The 19,942-nt window shown below is 38.7% G+C and overlaps 2 protein-coding genes across 2 annotated transcripts; both read left to right on the top strand.

Annotated features, from left to right (window-relative positions):
* Positions 1-760: 760 nt before the first annotated feature.
* On the top strand, positions 761-18,405 carry LOC122664994 (protein NRT1/ PTR FAMILY 3.1-like). Its single transcript, XM_043861042.1, has 5 exons — positions 761-795; positions 13,745-13,855; positions 13,951-14,168; positions 14,267-14,826; positions 17,532-18,405. The coding sequence occupies exons 1-5, from the start codon at positions 771-773 to the stop codon at positions 18,403-18,405; spliced, it is 1,788 nt and encodes a 595-aa protein (XP_043716977.1). The 5' UTR covers positions 761-770.
* Positions 771-5,789, top strand: LOC122664996 (protein NRT1/ PTR FAMILY 3.1-like). The gene is made up of 4 exons (XM_043861044.1): positions 771-867; positions 949-1,166; positions 1,265-1,824; positions 4,897-5,789. The coding sequence occupies exons 1-4, from the start codon at positions 771-773 to the stop codon at positions 5,768-5,770; spliced, it is 1,749 nt and encodes a 582-aa protein (XP_043716979.1). The 3' UTR covers positions 5,771-5,789.
* Positions 18,406-19,942: the final 1,537 nt, after the last annotated feature.

Here is a 19,942-nt window from a genome sequence, read left to right as displayed (position 1 = left end):
TAGCCTAATCTTAAAATTGTAAATATTTTCGTTCAATAGATAATTAGATACTAAACAAAAATTGTAAAATGTAAACAATAAATTATAAAGCGTAACCTATCATAGGGCCGGGCCAAGCTGGACTTAGCCCCGAAGCCTCAATCTTGGCTTAACCCAACCTTGACTAACCCACTCTCATGGTTGAAAAATCCAACCCAGGTACGTAGGACTTTTTCGTAAACATCCCAACAAGATTTACATTGTCTTTTTCTTTTTTTGTTCTTTTTCTTCCGGGTTCTTACTTGGTTGAGATTCTAGAATCTCAGCTGCTGACATGGACATTGAGATTTGGACACGTGTCCAATCAGATGGTACCTTATCTTATAACAGTCTAGAGAGGCCACATGGCTCATCACATAGTAGAGATATCACCTTGAAAGGAGAGCTAGTTGGGCTTACATTCACACGTACCCACATTAATATCCAACATTTATGAATGAAATTCCAATCCATTTTTGCAGTTTAGGTTCAATGATTGGACCGGCCAAGCTTCCACCACGGGCATCACAATAATCCAAATTAGCCAAGAAAGAGCTTACGTACTGTGTTGCTGTTACAAACTTTGCTTGCATTTATCAAAAATAGGCAAAAAATGTAATCCATAAATTCTCATTGTGTGGACACTGAACTGGTAGCAATGTATGCTCTCTACACACATTTCTAACATTACCCACTAGTCTTTAAATACTGGAGTAGAGAAGGAAAGTTTGGATTACTTCTTAAAGCATCAAATGACAGCTGAGAAGAAAGAAGAGAGAAAAATGGAGAAGAAAGAAAGTCAAGGTGGTTATAGGAAGGGAGGGATGAGAACAATGCCTTTCATCTTCTGTGAGTATCCAAACTCTTCCCATTATTATTAACTTCTTCTTATTCTTTATTTTTACTAATTTCATGGTTGCTTTGTTGCAGCAAATGAAGTTTGTGAGAAGTTGGCTGTGGTTGGTTTTGGTACTAATATGCTTAGCTATTTGACACAACAGCTGCATATGCCACTAACCAAGGCAGCCAATACTCTGACAAACTTTGGTGGTACTGCAGGCTTGACACCTTTGCTTGGTGCCTTCATTGCTGATGCATTTGCTGGCCGGTTTTGGACCATAACAGTGGCTTCCATTATTTATCAAATAGTTATTAAGACCCACCTCATCATAGCTTCTTCTTCTTCTTCTTCAATTCTTCTTCTTAGTTCAATTAAAATTTACTTATCTGATGATGTATTGATCAGGGAATGACAAGCTTGACCATATCAGCAGTTCTACCACATCTAAGGCCACCACCATGCCATGGAAATGAAGTGTGCCAAGAAGCTAATTCAGGGCAATTAGCCATCCTCTATGTCTCTCTTCTACTTACAGCAATTGGGTCCGGCGGAATCCGGTCTTGCGTGGTCGCATTTGGTGCCGATCAATTCGATGAAACTGATCCAAAACAAAAGACAACAACATGGAATTTCTTCAATTGGTACTATTTCTGTATGGGTTTGTCTATGCTTGTGGCTGTGACTGTGATTGTTTACATACAAGAAACAATTGGTTGGGGTTGGGGACTTGGAATTCCTTCCATCGCTATGTTCTTTTCCATCATAACCTTCATAGTTGCTTATCCACTGTATCGGCACTTAGATCCCTCTGGAAGTCCCTTCACTCGCTTGGTACAAGTCATGGTTGCTGCTTTTAAGAAAAGAAAGGTTCCTATGGTTTCAGATCCCAAATTGCTCTATGAGAATGATGAGCTTGATGCTTCCATCTCCATTACTGGGAAGCTTCTTCACTCTAAGCAATTAAGGTATACATTCTTCTTATGGTTTCAGATTTCTATGTTTTTTGACCTTTGTGTTTGCACAAATAGATCAGGAAAAGTTGTTTTTTTTGGTACCATACTTCATATAATTAGTCTATGCTAATTTAGACAAGAAATTTAGTCATGAAATTAATGCTATCTTTAGATATATCTTAGCTTGATTTATGCCTTTTAGCTCAGATCTTGGGTTTTTTTTTTTTTTGGAAAATTGAATAAAAATAATGTCATTTTTTTTATCATTAGGGATATACTCTGTGTAACCACAATTTGGTTCTCCTTCAGCCATGTCGGGAGTTAGAGGGTCCAGCCCAGCAAAACAAGGGGGGGTTTTGGTCATTTCATAGGTGGGACTCAAATGGGCCCCCCATGTGAAATGACCATACCCCCTTTGTTTTTGCTGGGTTGGACTCTCCAGTTCTCGCCACAACTGGAGGAGAGCCAGACCCGTGTAACTATGGTCAGTTGCATTAAGAAATTCACCCTTCTTTCCTTGCGTAAGGAAAGGTAAAATTGTATTATGTAATGTCAGATTACATAATGATATCTTTTTTCTATAATATAATAAGCCCTTTATCTTATTTGATACACATAAAGAAGGTTGTTCGAATTTGATAAACATAAGATGGTAGTTGCAATTTCCTTGAAAAAATGTTTAATCACACGAAAAATAATGCTTTAAAATAGTTATTTTTTTTTTTTTTGTCAATTTCCTCAAACATTTCAACTAAATCACATCAACTTAAATTTTATCATTAAAAAATAAAATACAATTAATTTATTAGTAGGTGGTCATTAGAAAATTTGGTTTAGGTTGTTTTCATAAAAATTAGTTTGTGTGTCATATAATATTGAATTTGGCATTCTCTAAAGTAACGTCAGTACTAAAACATAACTCAATAAAATGTTATATTCAAATTAAGAAAACATGCAATAGTGGTTCTATGCAATTTGACCGATGGATTGACCGAAAATGCCTAAAAAATAGATAAGAGATAATTAAATTCCATAAGTAGTTTGTGAAAATTAATCAAAATAACCACCACAACAAAATTTACAAACCAAGCTAAGAAAATACTACACGCATAATTGAATTACTTAGACTATGTTTGGTATGCATTTTTAAAATAGATTTTAGGTCTAAAATGCATTATGAAGTGAGAAAATAAAAAAGAATCAGATTTCAACCCCATAATCTATTCTGACAATACATACGAAACACACCCTAAGTATAATCCTAGAAGGTTTTTATGGCTTCAAGTTAAAATGTTATTATTTTCTGTCTGATATTAAAAAGAATAAACAAATCTAAGAATGAAAAAAAAAAGGATAAAAGGTATTCATACACAGAAAATTCTTTCATCGATTATGTCAAATAGGAGACAAGGGTATTTATGTCATTTTGAATAAATATTTATACCTATCTAATTGCATTTAATGTTAATTGTACATTCTACATGAAAATATTTGTCAATAAAAAATATATATATATATATATATATCAGGTGGTTGGTGTGTGTCAGAGATGATGTTTGCTTTTTGGGCCGTGGGCTGTGGCCCATAAAAAATGTGGACAGAATTAGAAGCTACTGTGATTGCCATGTGTATGGCAGTTACGTGTACCAACAATGGTATTCTTTACTTTACGAGTAGTTGTCACTATCCCAAACAACAAAGGCTTCGTGTCAATCTCTTTTTGGATTTTTGGACTTTGCTTAGTTGGCATATCACATATATAGCTTGTCTTTTTCTAAAAATCCATTTTGATGGTATTCTTCTTTGAATATATTTATATGATATGAATTAGGCCCATATTCATTACCAAAAATAAAAAATAAAAAGACCCATATTTGGATAGTAAAAAGCTGTCAACGGTCCATAATCTGGACCCACTTAGCACTAAGATCTACGATGATTTTGACTAATTTAGTAATGAGGGACAAAGATTATTATTTTATAGTTGGATGGGAATGGAAGGCAAGTGTAATTATATAGGGAAAAACAAACTCTGTGGGGGAGACGGGGCAAAATGATCACTTTGCTCCTCATGAAATTTGAAAATGTCATTTCATGATTCTTTCGCATACGTTCTCATTGGCCCTTGTACTTGCAGAGGGGCCACACTCTTTCAAAGGAAACACTTCCTAATTATATATCACTTATTTTCCCATTCAAAGGAGTGCCAACCTTCGGAAGAAAACAAATGGGCTGAGAGTTCACATAGTTAAAGACCGATAGATTGCATGTCTACAGAATTGAGTACCTCCAACATCCTTGAGCAGGGTGCTAACAGTACATGCTCTACTGTTTGCTTGTGCGTGCTGGTCAGCGGTAAAGCACGCGTAAGCATCGTCCTAATCAAGATTTCTGCCTTTCCTTGGGGGGTAGTACAGTGCTTTTGCATGCTTCTGTGTCTAGACTTAGGAGCCACGTGGGCCACGTGATCCGATAGCAATCTTTTCCTCCAAAAAATTAATAGAGTACCTAAAAGTAGTTTAGATCGATCAAATTGCCCACCATCTTTCATTAACCAATTTACCCAAAAAATAAGATGTGTATTACTGAAATGCTCTAAATAGTGACGGCTCTATGGCAGGTCCTCACCTGCATACATCTTTTACATTTTTGCCCCGTCCGATCATTGCCGTAAAAAATGGTTTGCAACCACAGGCATGGTAGAGAACCATAACAAGTCTAAGGAGGAAGAGAGAACTATAGCTGCAGACAGGGTTTTAAAATACGGAATCAAGGATGAAATCAGTCATTGGCGAATCTAATCTGGATTAGATCTGAATCAAACCAAATCGTCAGTGTTCAAGAACCCTAGAATTAGTCCTCGATCAGATCCAAAAACAAGAAATTTCTAGGGTTTTTGGGTGTGAATGGCGGTGTTATATCGGTGGAAATTAGAATGGATCCCAATCGATTCAGCGATCCGATTAGACTTTTTTCCACAAATAATATAACTTGAGGAATTCAACTATTACTTATGCGGCTAATATTCTTTTTGAAATTATGATTTTCTTTCTCAAATTCTTACTTTAAATGTTGCAATTTCAGATTTTTGGACAAGGCAGCAATCTTAACAGAGGAGAACGAAGTTGGATCTTTAAAGAAACCCAACTTATGGAAGTTATGTACAGTCCACAGAGTTGAAGAGTTGAAATCACTGATTCGAATGGGACCAATATGGGCTTCTGGGATTCTTCTAATAACAGCCTCTGCACAACAAAACACCTTCTCGCTACAACAAGCTCGAACCATGGATCGTCACCTCTCTCATTCTTTCCAAATTCCACCAGGTTCCATGTCTGTCTTTACCCTGATTTCAATGCTTACAACACTATCCCTTTACGACCGCGTCATCATTCCGGTCACTAGACGCTTTACCGGTCTCGACAGAGGCATCTCCTTCCTCCACCGCATGGGAATTGGGTTCGCCATCTCTATTTTCGCTACCTTTACTGCTGGTTTCGTTGAGATCAAACGCAAACATGTAGCTTCTATTCATGGTCTCACAGAAGAGCCACACTCAACCATTCCAATTTCTTTTTGTTGGCTTATCCCTCAATATGCTCTCCATGGTATGGCTGAAGCTTTCATGTCAATTGGACACCTTGAATTCTTATATGATCAGGCACCTGAGAGCATGAGAAGCACAGCTGCTGCACTGTATTGGACCGCGATTTCGATGGGAAATTATTTTAGTACAGTGCTTGTGACACTGGTACATACAATTACTAAGGGGAGTTGGCTTCAGGACAATCTAAACAAAGGGAAGTTAGAGTACTTCTATTGGATGATCTCTTTATTGCAGGTTTTGAATCTCATATACTACTTGTTCTGTGCCAAGTTCTATTCATGGAAGCCCATTCAGCTACACCAAAAAGAGATTGATTCCGAAGCTGGAGTCGAACTTGCCAATCGGGTTTAGTTGCAGATGAATGGCCAGAATAAATTTGAACTTTCATAACCTTTGTTAGTATGTAATAGATAACAATGTCGATCTTTTGTAGATCAGAACTTTGTAAGTAGATGTAATAGAGAATTATATAAATATATGATCAACCAGAAGCTGGAATGTGTCCAGCGAGCATTATCCTTTTACCTTTGATCAATCAAAGACTTGAGTTACTTATATATGTTGGAAAAAACGACTCGGTTTCTCACCAGTGAGTAAAGTCATCAGAATAAATATTACAACACAATAAGAAAGTGAAAATACACAATAATTTTTACGTGGAAAACCTTTTAAACAATCGAAGGGAAAAAACCACGGGATCTTGTCCAGTTAAAACTTTCACAATCAATAAATGAGATTACAAATTCTCTAGTAATCCTTAGATGATTACAAACTCAAAAAGAGACCTTCTTGGATAAACAACGTAACTCACCAAATGAGTGGTGTTGGGAAACTGGATCATGGGTTGTCATTGTTTGCAACTTGTGTGGTAGTGTTCGGTAGTATTCTGGAGCATGGTTCGTAATCTCGGATCGGATCGGTATCGGTCATGATTGATCCCAAGATATGGCTGATCCTATCCACGTTTCATGGAACGGTGGTTGGATCGGCACGCTGGGATCGGACGATCCAATCCGATCCGATACGCATGACTAAAACGGTTATAAAACCTGTTTCCTTGTTCTTCGTCCCAAGTCTTTCAAGCCACGATTCACAGATTTGGGAGCTTCAAATCTGGGGGAAATAAGAGGGATCTTATCATTTTGAAAGATTCATTCAAAGTAAACATTGATTTGATCCTAGATTTGGAGATTTCATTGCATAAGGTGGTTATGGTTTTAAAACCTAGATTTGCGATTTGGAGATTCTAAGAGTAAAGGGGGGGTATTACCATTTTTTATTCGGGACTCAATTAAAGGATGATTTAATTCCATAGAAACGTAAACTAAGTAGAGATAAGGTGGCGAGAATGGTGGTAGTGGGTGAGGTTGAGGAAGCAAGTCAAGATAAGATAAATAAAGAAATAGGGATTAGGAAATAAGTCGGCAATAATGGTGGCCAGTAGTGGGTAAGGTTAATCCCCCACAAACCCTATTATTACCCTTTTTTTTTTAGATTTTTTACTTTTTAATATTTTTTTGACCGATGCTAACCGATTCCAGGATCAATCCAACAAAATTGAGATTTTTTTCCACTTTAGACCGATCCAGAACAATTTTGATTGATCCGAATTGTTTTCAGTGTCGACCAATCCTAAGACTGCTCTTGGGATTAAGAACCTTGTTCTAGAGGTATTTGATGATGCACAGGTGTTGTGGCAGTTCCGACAATGACAGATAGTGAGTTCGTAGTACAAACAGGTCAATTTTTTGTGCGAACAAGGTTTGACAGTGTTACAAAGGTTTCTGGGCATGTAGGCAGGTGTTTGTAGTATCCGACATTATATTACATGTTTATATAGTACTTGGCAGAAGGTGGAAGCAACAGATGAAGGCTATGTACAATAAAATTGTTGATTTCATAGGTTCACGAGATGGTAGTGTGTTCGGAGACAATTTAGGAAGATTCAAATTAAGCATGCTATGAGTTTATAGTTTCTTTTTCTAAATAAGCATGCTATATATGGGTATTCCTTACTAGATCATCTTGTGGGTCAAGAGTTATACAGAGCTGTCATGTTTTTTTTTTTATGAATGAAAAATTATATTCAACAAAAGAGAAACAATCCCCCCAAAAAGGAGAGAGAACAAGAAATACACGGAGACAACTCAACAAGAAAACAATGGACTACCCGACGGCCAAATCAAGCTGAAGGGAGGCCATCCAAAGAGGGACAAAAGACAAAATCAGCCCCTAACTAACAGTCACCTGAAAATAAAATCGACCTTCTTCCCAATAGGGTTGTAGGGAGGAACCACCCATCTCACACAATGATTCTTCGAAACAGAGGAAGGACCATAATACGGGCCATTGTCTATTATTTCCGTAACAACATCAACTGGATTAACTTGAAGCACTACATGGATCTCACCTCCTCGAGCTACAAAAGTATTATCAAAGTTTGGGGTATTGGGTTTCTCAGATTGCAAAAGCGTAAAGCAGGATTCGTTGGTGACCTGAGCTTTTGGCTTCCAACTTAGCTAGAAGACCTATGAGTCCTCACTTGAGCCTCTCCAAAAGGAAGGAACGGCTGATTTCCAGCCATGCTGTGGGGATCACAATGATCAATAATATTTGTGAATTGAGGCACTTGAGAGACTGATGTGTTCACATTAGAATGAGTAAGAGGGTTTGAAAAAGGGTCAATTCCTCTCAAAATTGATTTGTCGGACTTGTGCAAATTGTCATCATTTGAGTCTCTCTCATTCTGACTCGATGAGGGCCCAAATGTCTCTCCAACATCATTATCAAGAGAGGCTTGAATCGTAAATACGCCAAGTTACTGCACTTGAGAACTAGGCTAATGTGTATAAACACCTAAATGTCTCTCCTCCTCTATAGACTCCAAAATAGCAAATCTATTTGAATCCTCACTGGGGTGGCTTGCTGCCACAAGATTGCCACTAGGAGTGGTGCAATCACTACAAGGGAAACTATCAGCATTACCATCCTCAGTGTTGCCTGAGTCTCCATTCTGCAAGCAGACCAAAGAAAGGGGAGGAGTATGACCTTGGAATCTGAACTCATTATCAGCGGGCGTCGCCGTGGAAGAAGCACACCTTTGCCGAGCTTTGAAATTTTTCTGAGTGCTTTGGTCATGGCTATGCACTCTCTCTATTCTTGTCCCAAACTTGGCTTTCCAATGGCCATGACCTTGATGACCACGAGGAGTTGGAGCTTGGTTACCACCAGATTTGCAAGCTCTAGAGAAGTGGCCAAAGGAATGACAGGATCTGCAAGCCGGGGGCTTCCATTCATAACGAACAGCCTAGTGGAATGAGTGTCCTTCATCGTCTTCAACCAGTACATGATTTGGTAGTTCCATATCAACAAAAACTTTCACACAGAATCTAGCGAACGTCAATCTATCTTGGGTTTTAGTTCTTCGACCTAAACAAAGAGGTACTCCAATCACTGAAGTAATGGCACTCAATCCTTATTCTCCCCATAGATGAAATGGCAGCCCCGGAGAGGTTAATGTTCTGGAGTTGGAGATTTATCTCCCATTGGCGTAGGATGATTGGTTTCCTTGCAACAGTCCATGGACCCTCCTCTAGAACTTTAAGTTTATCAACCTCATTGGAAAACTTAAATACGAACATGCTATTCTCCAGGACAAAGAGTTCCACAGTCCCTGTAGGATTCCACAACTTCCACAAAACCTCCTTAACAATATGGAAAGGAGGTCTATTCCCTATGAAATGCCCCACAAGAGTGTTCTTCCACTTGACAATCTCGGGCTCCAACTCTGTGTTACAGATTTTGGCAGCAACTTCTTCACCTGATTGCTTCGGAGGAATGAAGTAAAGGGATAGACCCTCGTTAGCCTTGCGATAACCACCACCAAACAATGAGCTCTAGGTAGTTCCCTTGGAAGTGGGTTCAGAACCAGGAGGATGAGTCACATTATTTGGACCTTCGCCTGCCACAAGTGGTGGGCACACATCATCAATATTGGGCTGCATCTCACTGTTAATAGTAGAAGCAGCAGCTACAGGGGAAGAAGTAGCTCCACCCAACTGCTCACAGTAACTCAACAAGCCAACTCCGACAAGGGGAGGGAAAGCAAAGACATCAGAGAGAGACTCTACAGACCCGGTACCACCCCCTGACCAACAACCTCATGCGCGATAAGGGTGGCAGGTTGAATAGTATCACAAGTAACCGAACCCAGATCCAAACGAACTGCACCCTTTCGGCTATTATCCCTCTTCTTTTGCTTTTTCCCCCCATCTACAGATCTCAAAAATGATAGCTCTCCCTATCAAGTCTTCCAGAGAAGCATACAACTAACACCTCACAATCTCAAACCAAAAGAGAAAGGGAACAGCAAGACCGGTAACTAGCAAAAATAGAGCAGTTCAAATCTGAAACAGAGCAGAAACACAGATCTAGAACCAGAGGAGGAGCTAGATGCAGAGAGCTCAAAAAATAACAAGCCAGGAAAGAAGAGACGGTGAAACAAAAAGCAAAATAAAATATGATGAAGAGAGTATCAGATCTGAACTGAAGGAGAACATTCAGATCTGGAAGGGAGTTTAAACAAGAAAAAGTGTAGCTCAAACAAGAAGCGGGAACAAAATAACATAAGAACGACTACTGGTTCGACCTCAAGAAACCCCTCTTGAGCAGAGACAAGCGACAAAATCTTCGATCCTTAACCCACCAGCCATTCTCCATTGCCCTTCCCCGTCTCCATGTGAGTCCTTTTGTTTCTTTTTTTTGGATATTCTTTTGTCAATCAACGTTATATTGAAGGAACTGAATTGAGCGCAATAGGAAGGAGAGAGAGAGAGAGAGAGAGAGAGAGAGAGAGAGAGAGAGAGATGAGCTCTTGTCGGTCTAGAGCTGCCATGTTTTCTGTCCTTATTAATGGGAGTCCTGTTGAGTATTTTGCTAGTGGTAGAGGTATTAGGCAGGGTGATCCTATATTCCCTCATCTATTCACCCTAGCTATAGAAGGCCTCTCTATGCTTCTTAAGAACCTTATGGAAGGTCATCTCATTTAGTTGTTGCCTCGATGTAAGTCTCTTTTATTATCTCACTTAATCTTTGTTGACGACCTGATGATTTTTGTTAAGACAGACTCCATATCTATATCTGTAGTTATGGAAACCTTGGGGCTTCATATGAATCAGTCAAAATCCTCCACTATTATTGGAGGTGTGAACCCACAACCTCGAGCTCAATTGCTCTTTCTGACAGGATTCCTTGATACTCTTCTTCCCATAATATATCATGGTGTTCCTTTGATCTCTGGGAAGCTTAAGATAGCAGATTACGCTCCTCTATTTGATTTGGTTAAGATAAGGCTAAAGGGATAGCAATCTAGGTTCCTATCTTTTGTAGGGCATCTCTAACTCTTATCCTCTGTGCTCCTAGGGGGCTACATTTACTGTTAGGTCTCTTCACTATTCCAGGTGGTGTTATAAGAAAGTTAGAATCCTTACTTTCTAACTTTCTCTAGTCATGGCCTACTTTGGAAAGGCGTATTCATTATATCTCTTGGGATGCCATTTGCAGACAAAAAACCAGAGGTGGATTAGGGGTAAAATGTATTAAGAACATGAACATGGCTGGGATTTTGAAGCAAGTCTGGTAGGTGGCTGCTAAAAAAGATCATTATGGGTGCGATGGATCAATCATAGATACTTGAGGGGGGAATCGATTTAGATAGTGCAACCTACGATTCATAATAGCTCCTGGGCTTGGAGGAAGATCCTCAAATATCAAGATAAAGTAAGGCCATATATCCATCATATCATTGGCAATGGTCAGATTACTAGACTTTGGCTGGATCCATGGCATCCTGATGGTGTTTTGATTCTCTAGTTTTGAGATCGGATAAGGTATGATGTAAGTTCGGACAAACATATATGCTTTGGTGTAGACTATTCTTCGGGAAGGGGAGTGGTGCCCTAGTGCTTACTCTTCAGTTGATCTTTCCATGTTTGGGACCAGTTAGGCAACATCAATAGGATTGGCGCTCATGCTCTAAGATTCTATTAAATGGATGGATTCTCCTTCGGGCATCTTCTTCACTAAATCAGCTTGGGAAACCATGAGAGATTCTCGACCTCTTGTGATTTGGGTTCCTACTATATGGTTCCATTCGTGTATCCCTCGTCAATCAATCGGAGCTTTGAGATTTTTGGTGGATGGCCTCCCCACCAAGGACCAACTTCGTAAGAGACATGTTCAGCTTCTGTTGGGCAAGGCTCTAGAGTAGAGATCATCTGTTTTTTGAGTGCCCATTCACCAATTGCTTGTGGATGGAAATTTGTAGCTTGTGTTCTCCGTCTAGAGAGCCGGGTAGAAACGTGGTAAGCAAGGCAAGTGGATTGGGAAGACATTCAAGTGGGAGTCCATTGGTAATATTACCAAACTTGCTTTTTGTTGTACCATCTCCCATATTTGGCAAGAAAGAAATTATCGTATCTTTCGGAACAAACTAAGTCAAAACCCACTATCATCAAGGTTATCCGCATGGAGGTGGAACCATGTACCCATTTGGTTTGCCCTAAGGGTCCCAAGTCCCTTAGAAACCTATTTTTGTCTTATTGATGGGGGATTTAGCCCTCTGGGTGCTTAGGCTCGGTTGGTTGGTTCAATTCCTATGTGTTGCTTCTTCTTTCTTCTAGTTTGTGGGATTCTTAGGCTCCCTTGGGATGCTTTCAGGCCCCACCTAGTTGGTTGTATATTCCTTCACCCCCCCCTTTTTTTTTTCTTTTGCAATAAATTGATATTACCTGTAAAAAAAAAAATCTTCTTGTGGTGATGTAAAACCCAAAGAACTCTCAAACCAAACTACACGTGCAAAGAGACATTCCAACAATATGTGAGTGATGGATTCCTTAGCATCGCATATGTCACAAGGAGGATCTCCATAATTGCATCTATGATGAAGGGCTTTAGAAGTCGTTGAACGACCTGCACAGGCACACTAAAGAAATTGTTGGATCTTTGGCAAAATTTTAATCGACCAAATAAACTTCCATGCAAGTCTTAAAGGAGGAACAAATCATGGTGGTGTTGGGTTTATCTTTAGAGATTCACATGGTTCCCCACTATTAGTAATATCCAACCTTGTGAATATTCAAGAATCAATTGAAGGAGAAGCTTTGGCAATTCGGTTAGCACTACTGGAGGCTATTCTAAAGGTTGTGAGTAAGGGTGTCAATCGGTTCGGTTTCGATCATTCGGTTCCATGCCTTGATGGTGTGATCCGAAATCGAACCGAGAACCGAGTCGGTTTTGGAAGTGGAAACCGAATCCGAACTTGCTCGGTTCGGTTCGACTACGGTTCTAATTCGGTCTTTCAATACAGGTCTGTTCGGTTCTCCAATACGATTCCATTCTGCTAGGCTGGCAATTGTTGTTGTCTTGCTGTGTTCTCAAAAAACTCCATTTGTATAAATAAAATGCTCACAAAACCTTAAAAGAACCAAAAATATTAATAAATAAATAAGAATCCTAAGTGAGTTCTCCCCTTTCATAACTTATCTTTCAGCTCACCCATCAATAAAGTCAGAGAAACACATCAAAATTATAGTTCCAAAAGGAAAGGCAACAGCATTTAAAAAAAAAAAAAAAAAAAAAATAGAGTTTTAGATTTTAGTGTGGTATTCGGTCTGGTTTCGGTTTAGACCAACGATTTTTGAACTAAAATCGAAACTGAACCGAACAGAATTAAATGCTTATATACCAGAACCGAAACCTTCGATTCGATTCAATTAATTCGGCTCAGTTTTGGATATTAGTTGTGAGAGACTTATGATTGAATCTTATAATATTATAGATATGATTTCTTACTTACAGAAATGGATTACATCCTCTCCTCAACATATCAGGTCAATCTTGGAGGATATTTTGGTTTTATCCACTTCTATTGGTGATTGTAATTTTACTTTAATTCAAAGAGAGATAAGCAGTGTGATTGACTCTCTCCGGCAAGGAGGCTCTATAGGTGCGGCTGGTAGGATAGTTTGGTCTATTTTCGATCCGGGGATCTTTTCTTCTCCTTTCAATATTTCATTAGTTTACACAGTCAATAATTGAATAAAGAATCTGTTTCCTACTATTAAAAAAATAAAAAAAGGTTTTCCACCAGGGGCACAGTAATCCAAATAAACCAAGAAAGAGCTTACGTATTGTGTTGCTGGTAGAAACTTTACTTGCATTTATCGAAAAGGTTGGAGGACACTGAACTGGTAGTGCATTTCCCACTGCCTACATCCTTCAATATTCAGCCTTTAAATACTGAGTTTGAGAGGGAAAGTTTGGATTTACATCTTAAGCATCAAATGACAGAGAAGAAAGAAGAGAGAAAAATGGAGAAGAAAGAAAGCCATGGCGGTTACAAGAAGGGAGGGATAAGAACAATGCCCTTCATCTTCTGTGAGTATCCAAACTCTTCCCATTATTATTAACTTCTTCTTCTTCCTATTCTTTATTTGTACTAATTTTATGGTTGCCTTGTTTATTTGGTGCAGCAAGTGAGGTTTGTGAGAGGTTGGCCATGTCAGGTTTTGGTATTAATATGCTTAGCTATTTGACACAACAACTCTACTTGCCACTAACCAAGGCAGCCAACACTCTAACAAACTTTACTGGGACTGCAAGCTTGACACCTTTGCTTGGTGCCTTCATTGCCGATTCATTCGCTGGCCGGTTTTGGACCATAACAGTGGCTTCCATTATTTATCAAATAGTTAAGACCCACCTCATCATATCATCTTCTTTTTCTTCTTCTTCTTCTTCTTTCTAGTTCAATTATAATTTAGGTATCTGATGATGTTATGTGATCAGGGAATGATAAGCTTGACCATATCAGCAGTCCTACCAAAGCTAAGACCACCACCATGCCATGGAAATGAAGTGTGCCAGGAGGCTAATTCAAGGCAATTAGCCATTCTCTGTGTGTCTCTTCTACTTACAGCAATTGGGTCCGGTGGAATCCGGCCCTGCGTGGTTGCATTCGGTGCCGATCAATTCGATGAAACTGATCCAAAACAAAAGACAAGAACATGGAATTTCTTCAATTGGTACTACTTCTGCATGAGCTTGTCATCCCTTGTGGCTGTGACTGTGATTGTTTATATACAAGAAACGATTGGTTGGGGTTGGGGACTTGGAATTCCATCCATTGCTATGTTCCTTTCCATCATAATCTTCATTGTGGCTTATCCACTATACCAGCACTTAGATCCATCTGGGAGTCCCTTCACTCGCTTGATACAGGTCATGGTAGCTGCCTTCAAGAAAAGAAAGTTGACTATGGTTTCAGATCCCAAATTGCTCTATGAGAATGATGAGCTTGATCTCTCCATCTCCATTACTGGAAAGCTTCTTCACTCTGAGCAATTAAGGTATCCATCCTTCCATGCACCTATCTTTATTTTAATTAATCTCACATTTTCCTAGATTATACAGTTGTTATGCTAGTGTACGTTTTGCACAAATAGATAGCATTATTTGGTCATAAAATTAATATTATCTTTAGATATATCTTATCTTGCTTTATGCCTTCTAGCTCAGATTTTGGGTTGCTTTTTTTCTTTACTAATATTGCAAATTATTATTTTTGTGCACACTTCAATAAAAATAATGTTTTTTTTTTTTTACATAAGGGTTTTTTTTTTTGTGTTTTTGTTTTGGTTAAGGTCAACAAAGATATATATTTAAGAAAAGAATGAAAGAAAATACATAACAACCATGCTATAAAAAGCCCAAAAAATAGTCCCCATAACCACATTCGACAATGACATCAGCAGTTGTAGAGATTTATCTAAAGCATCCCAATTTATTTCATTTATGATTGGTAGCATATAAGCACTCCATTCCATTAAACACAGAAGTTTAGACCTTACCTGAACGGAATGGAAATGCAGCAGAAGGGACGATCGAATGCGGCTTGCAGTCACGAGCAGATCACGATCTCTACAGGCTTCTCCACTTGAGAACTCCACACCACAAAACCCTAGGCTAGGATGGAATCCCAAGAAAAAACGCAGAACCCAAAGAGGAGGAGAGAAATATGTTATATCGCATACCGTAGGGTTTGAGCTATAGTGATCTATTTATAGCCAAACCCCTAGGGGTGACCCAGCTAAGCCGACTCCCAGTGGGAGTCTCCCAAATAGACACGGAAGGGATTGGTCACTTAAGTGACCGCCCCCTCCTCCTTGCAGGTCAAGTACTGCCCCACCTTGTCTGGGCGGTTCTTATTGGGCCTAAGCCCACTATGATTTACAATGATAAAACAAGAGGGAACAACCCAAGAAAACAAAGCCCTTGAAGCAGTTGCATGTTTAGTGAGTAAGTCTGTCACTGAGTTAAGTTCACGATAGCAATGAGATATTTCCCAAGAGATCCTGTCCAGATAACTGTTACAAAACAGCCATTGCTGACTGAAACACCAAGAAATAATAGTTTTTTTAATGCATCATACAACCGATTGAGAGATAGTATTGTATTACGTAAGGGTTTTGCTTTGTGCAACCATGGTCAGTTGCATTAAGAAATTCACCTTTTTCACATGCGTAAGGAGAGATAGTATTGTATTATGTAAGGGTTTTGCTCTGTGTAACCATAGTCAGTTGCATTAAGGAATTCACCCTTCTTCACATGCGTAAGGAGAGATAATATTGTATTATGTAATGTCATGGAATTCCTTCATATAATAGTCCCTTTGTCTTATTTGATGCACATAATAAGATGATAGTTGCAATTGTTTATCAAAAATAAAGATGGTAGTTGCACTTTCTTATAAAACATGTTTAGTTGCACCGAAAATAATGCTTTAAACTTTTTTTTTTTTTCTCCTTTCAAGCATTTCAATTCAGATTAGGTCAACTTAAAATATTGACTTTATCATTAAAAAATAAAAAAATACAATCAACTTATTAATAGATTGTTATTAAAAATAATTTGTGTCATATAATATTGAATTTGGTATTCTCTAATGTACATCCAACATAATTCAATACAATGTCATATCCAAACTAAAAAAACATGTAATAGTGATTTCATGTTATTTAACAAATGATTGATCAGAAAGTGTCGGACAAAAAAAGTATAAGATAATTAAATAAATTCCATAAGAAGTTTGGAAAAATTAATCAAAATAACCGCCAAAACAAAATTTACAACCATGCTAACAACATACTACGAACCAAGTATAAATACACCAAATACTCTCGTAGGTTTAAATTATTTTTCCATGTTATGTTAAGTTTTTGTCACATATTTGAATTACTAAGTATATTCCTAGAATTTTTTATAGCCTCAAGTTAAAATGTTATTATGAGAGAAGTTTTCTGTGGGGGAGTGTACCGTCCACACCCAAATACAGTGGGGGCAAAATGACCTTCTGCCCCTTTGAAAGGCGAAAATTCCATCCCCATGATGCTTCTGTGCGCTCTCTCATTGGCCCCGCGTATGCATAGGGACTATGCTCCGAGCACCACCGTCACCACCATCGCCTCCACCACCACCCCCACCTCCACCACTACCTCCACCTCCACCTCCACTGCCACCACCACCATCATTGCTACCATCTCCACCTCCACATAACAAAAAATATACTTTTGTTAATATGCAATCCATATGTGTTTTTGTTCTTTTATAGTGGCATAAATACTTTTTTTTTCTTTTTTTTTTTCAGTTTTACCATACAACATTTGTTCGTACAAAGTACTCCAAAATAACATAAAAATTAAAAAAAAAAACCTGTTTTTGACTTAGAAACAGTAATTTGGAGCAGAAACATTGTAATACACACCCTTAAGAGACCGGGAGATTAATTATGATACTAAATTTAGGAAGAAAGAACGATAATCGGTGCTATATTTGGGTGTGTACCTACGGATAGACACAGCCCAGCGCAAAAAAACCGACACTGCCCCTGAAAAGGCAAAAAGGACCAGGGGTGACCATGGGTGTAGTGGACAACCATAAACAAGTCTAAGGGTGGAAGAGAGAACTATAGCCCAGTGTGGTTCAACTTATCTAGTATTCTTTTTTAAATTATGATTTTCTTTCTCAATTTCTTACTTTTTATGTTGCAATTCAGATTTTTGGACAAAGCAGCAATCTTGACAGAGGAGGAGAAAGTGGGAACTTTACAGACACCCAACTTATGGAGGTTATGTACAGTCCACAGAGTTGAAGAGTTGAAATCAATGATTCGAATGGGACCAATATGGGCTTCTGGGATTCTTCTCATAACAGCCTCTGCACAACAAAACACCTTCTCCCTACAACAAGCTCGAACCATGGATCGTCACCTCTCTCATTCCTTCCAAATCCCACCAGGTTCCATGTCTGTCTTTAGCACGATTTCCATGCTCACATCACTATTCCTTTACGATCGAATCATCATCCCTATCGCTAGACGCTTTACAGGTCTCGATAGAGGAATCTCATTCCTCCACCGTATGGGCATTGGGTTAGCGATCTCCATCTTTGCTACCCTTATTGCTGGTTTCATTGAGATCAAGCGCAAACATGTAGCTTCTGTTCATGGCCTCACAGAAGAGCCACACTCAACAATCCCTATTTCGTTTTGTTGGCTCATCCCTCAATATGCTCTCCATGGAATGGGTGAAGCTTTCATGTCCATTGGACACCTTGAATTCTTATATGATCAGGCACCTGAGAGCATGAGGAGCATGGCTACTGCACTGCATTGGACCGCGATTTCGTTAGGAAATTATACTAGTACAATGCTTGTGACGCTGGTACATGCAATTACTAAGGGGAGTTGGCTTCAGGACAATCTAAACAAGGGGAAGTTAGAGTACTTCTACTGGTTGATCACATTGTTGCAGGTTTTGAATCTCATATACTACATGTTCTGTGCCAAGTTCTATTCATGGAAGTCCATTCAGCTCCACCAAAAAGGGGTTGATTCCGAAGCCAAAGTTGAACTTGCCGGTCATGTTTAGTTGTAGAATCTAAAAAGAATAAAACTACTTAACAAGTATTCAAATTGGATTGAATGATCATGAATCATCTTCATCTCTAGGCATTTAACAATGTCAAGCAAAGGGTAGCAATTTGCACTTTCACGGCCTGTGCGTACGCAGTGGCTGGCTATGAATGATATTTTTCAATCCTATTATCTTTGATCAATCAAAGACTTTTGTTTTGCTAAAAGATCCTTGAATTAAACAAAAGAGAACAAACAAAAGAAACAAAGCACAACCGAAAAACCACAAACTAAACACCAACCAACAGAACTAAACCAAGGGCTACCGAAATCTATATCTTGGCAACCCCAAGGCATCATGAGTCAGCTGATCATTGATAAATCTAGGGAAGACAAGGTTAGAGGAGGAAGCACCTGATTTCACCGCTAGCTTAGCCAAATAATCTGCTATTGGATTTGCTTCTCCGTAGCAGTGAGAAATTTTCCAATTGCAAGACTCAAGAAAAGGCAAAATCACTTGCCCTCTTTGAAGCACGAACCAGGGGATATTGGAAGCTTGAACGGCCATTACCACCGCAGCAGAGTCAGATTCAATCCACAAGTTCCTGTAACCTCTATCCCTGGCAAGAAATAACCCGTCCAAAAGAGCCTCAAATTCAGCAACGAAGCAGCTCGCTACCCTCAAAAATCTGCTGAAAGAGTAAAGAACTTTGCCATGGTGATTTCTAAAGATCCCCCCCTGCTCCTGCTCTTCCCTGGTTGACTTCTATATATGTTGGAAAAAATGATAGACTCGGTTTCTCACCTGTATAAGTCACTCGAAGAAATATGACAATGTACTATATTATTAATACTAACGTAAATAATACACATGAATAGTAACTATGTGAATAGTAATTATGTGGGTCCCATTACAAAACGAAATAAGATAGTGAAAAAGTAACTAAAATTTTTACATGGAAAACCCTTCAACAAATGAATGGAAAAAACCATGGAAACTATTTTAATCAAAACTTTCATTATCAATAAATGAGATTACAATTTCTTTAGTAATCACTAGAGGATTAAAAACTCAAAAAGAGATATTGAATAATATTAATCGTTAAACTTATGGAAATTTCTCATATACATGCTAAAGGAGGGCTAAGACCAAGGGAATTTCCAATGATGCTTCCCCAGGTTGGATTATCTTTGGCCACAATGTGGAATCTTTTTGAGCAAGAGGGCACATCCACAAACTAGAGAATGTGAGTTTGATGTTTTGTTGGTTATTTGTAGAGAAAATTTCTATTACTGCCCTATAATTGTCCTATATTTACTCAAACTCTTTTATTCTAAACTTCTTCTCTGATTCCCCCAGAAAAATAAAATTCCATCTCTCTTTCTCCCATGTTAATTTCAAATACCTAAAGTATCCCTGATTCCTCTCCTCCCCTTCCCGCAACACCCCTCCGACAGCCCACCTCCGTCGTATGTGAAGACAAAGTGTCTTGGAGAATCCTTTCCTCCTCTCAATTGGAAAAGGTGTTTAAGGTTTCTATAGACAAGAAGTT

The sequence above is a fragment of the Telopea speciosissima genome, chromosome 6 (genome assembly GCF_018873765.1).
Source record: "Telopea speciosissima isolate NSW1024214 ecotype Mountain lineage chromosome 6, Tspe_v1, whole genome shotgun sequence".
In the NCBI taxonomy this organism is placed as follows: domain Eukaryota; kingdom Viridiplantae; phylum Streptophyta; class Magnoliopsida; order Proteales; family Proteaceae; genus Telopea; species Telopea speciosissima.
Note: the sequence above shows the minus strand (reverse complement) of the source record. Positions and strands in the feature narration are given on the sequence as shown.

What these genes read in the sequence shown, in the direction of transcription:
- LOC122664994 (XM_043861042.1), top strand. Translation starts at nt 771, where the DNA reads ATGACAGCTGAGAAGAAAGAAGAGA. An exon ending in CTTCCATTATTTATCAAATA is followed by an intron (nt 14,169 to 14,266) that starts GTTAAGACCCAC and finishes TTATGTGATCAG; the next exon opens with GGAATGATAAGCTTGACCAT. An exon ending in CTTCACTCTGAGCAATTAAG is followed by an intron (nt 14,827 to 17,531) that starts GTATCCATCCTT and finishes GTTGCAATTCAG; the next exon opens with ATTTTTGGACAAAGCAGCAA.
- LOC122664996 (XM_043861044.1), top strand. Translation starts at nt 771, where the DNA reads ATGACAGCTGAGAAGAAAGAAGAGAGAAAAATGGAGAAGAAAGAAAGT. An exon ending in CTTCCATTATTTATCAAATA is followed by an intron (nt 1,167 to 1,264) that starts GTTATTAAGACC and finishes TGTATTGATCAG; the next exon opens with GGAATGACAAGCTTGACCAT. An exon ending in CTTCACTCTAAGCAATTAAG is followed by an intron (nt 1,825 to 4,896) that starts GTATACATTCTT and finishes TTGCAATTTCAG; the next exon opens with ATTTTTGGACAAGGCAGCAA.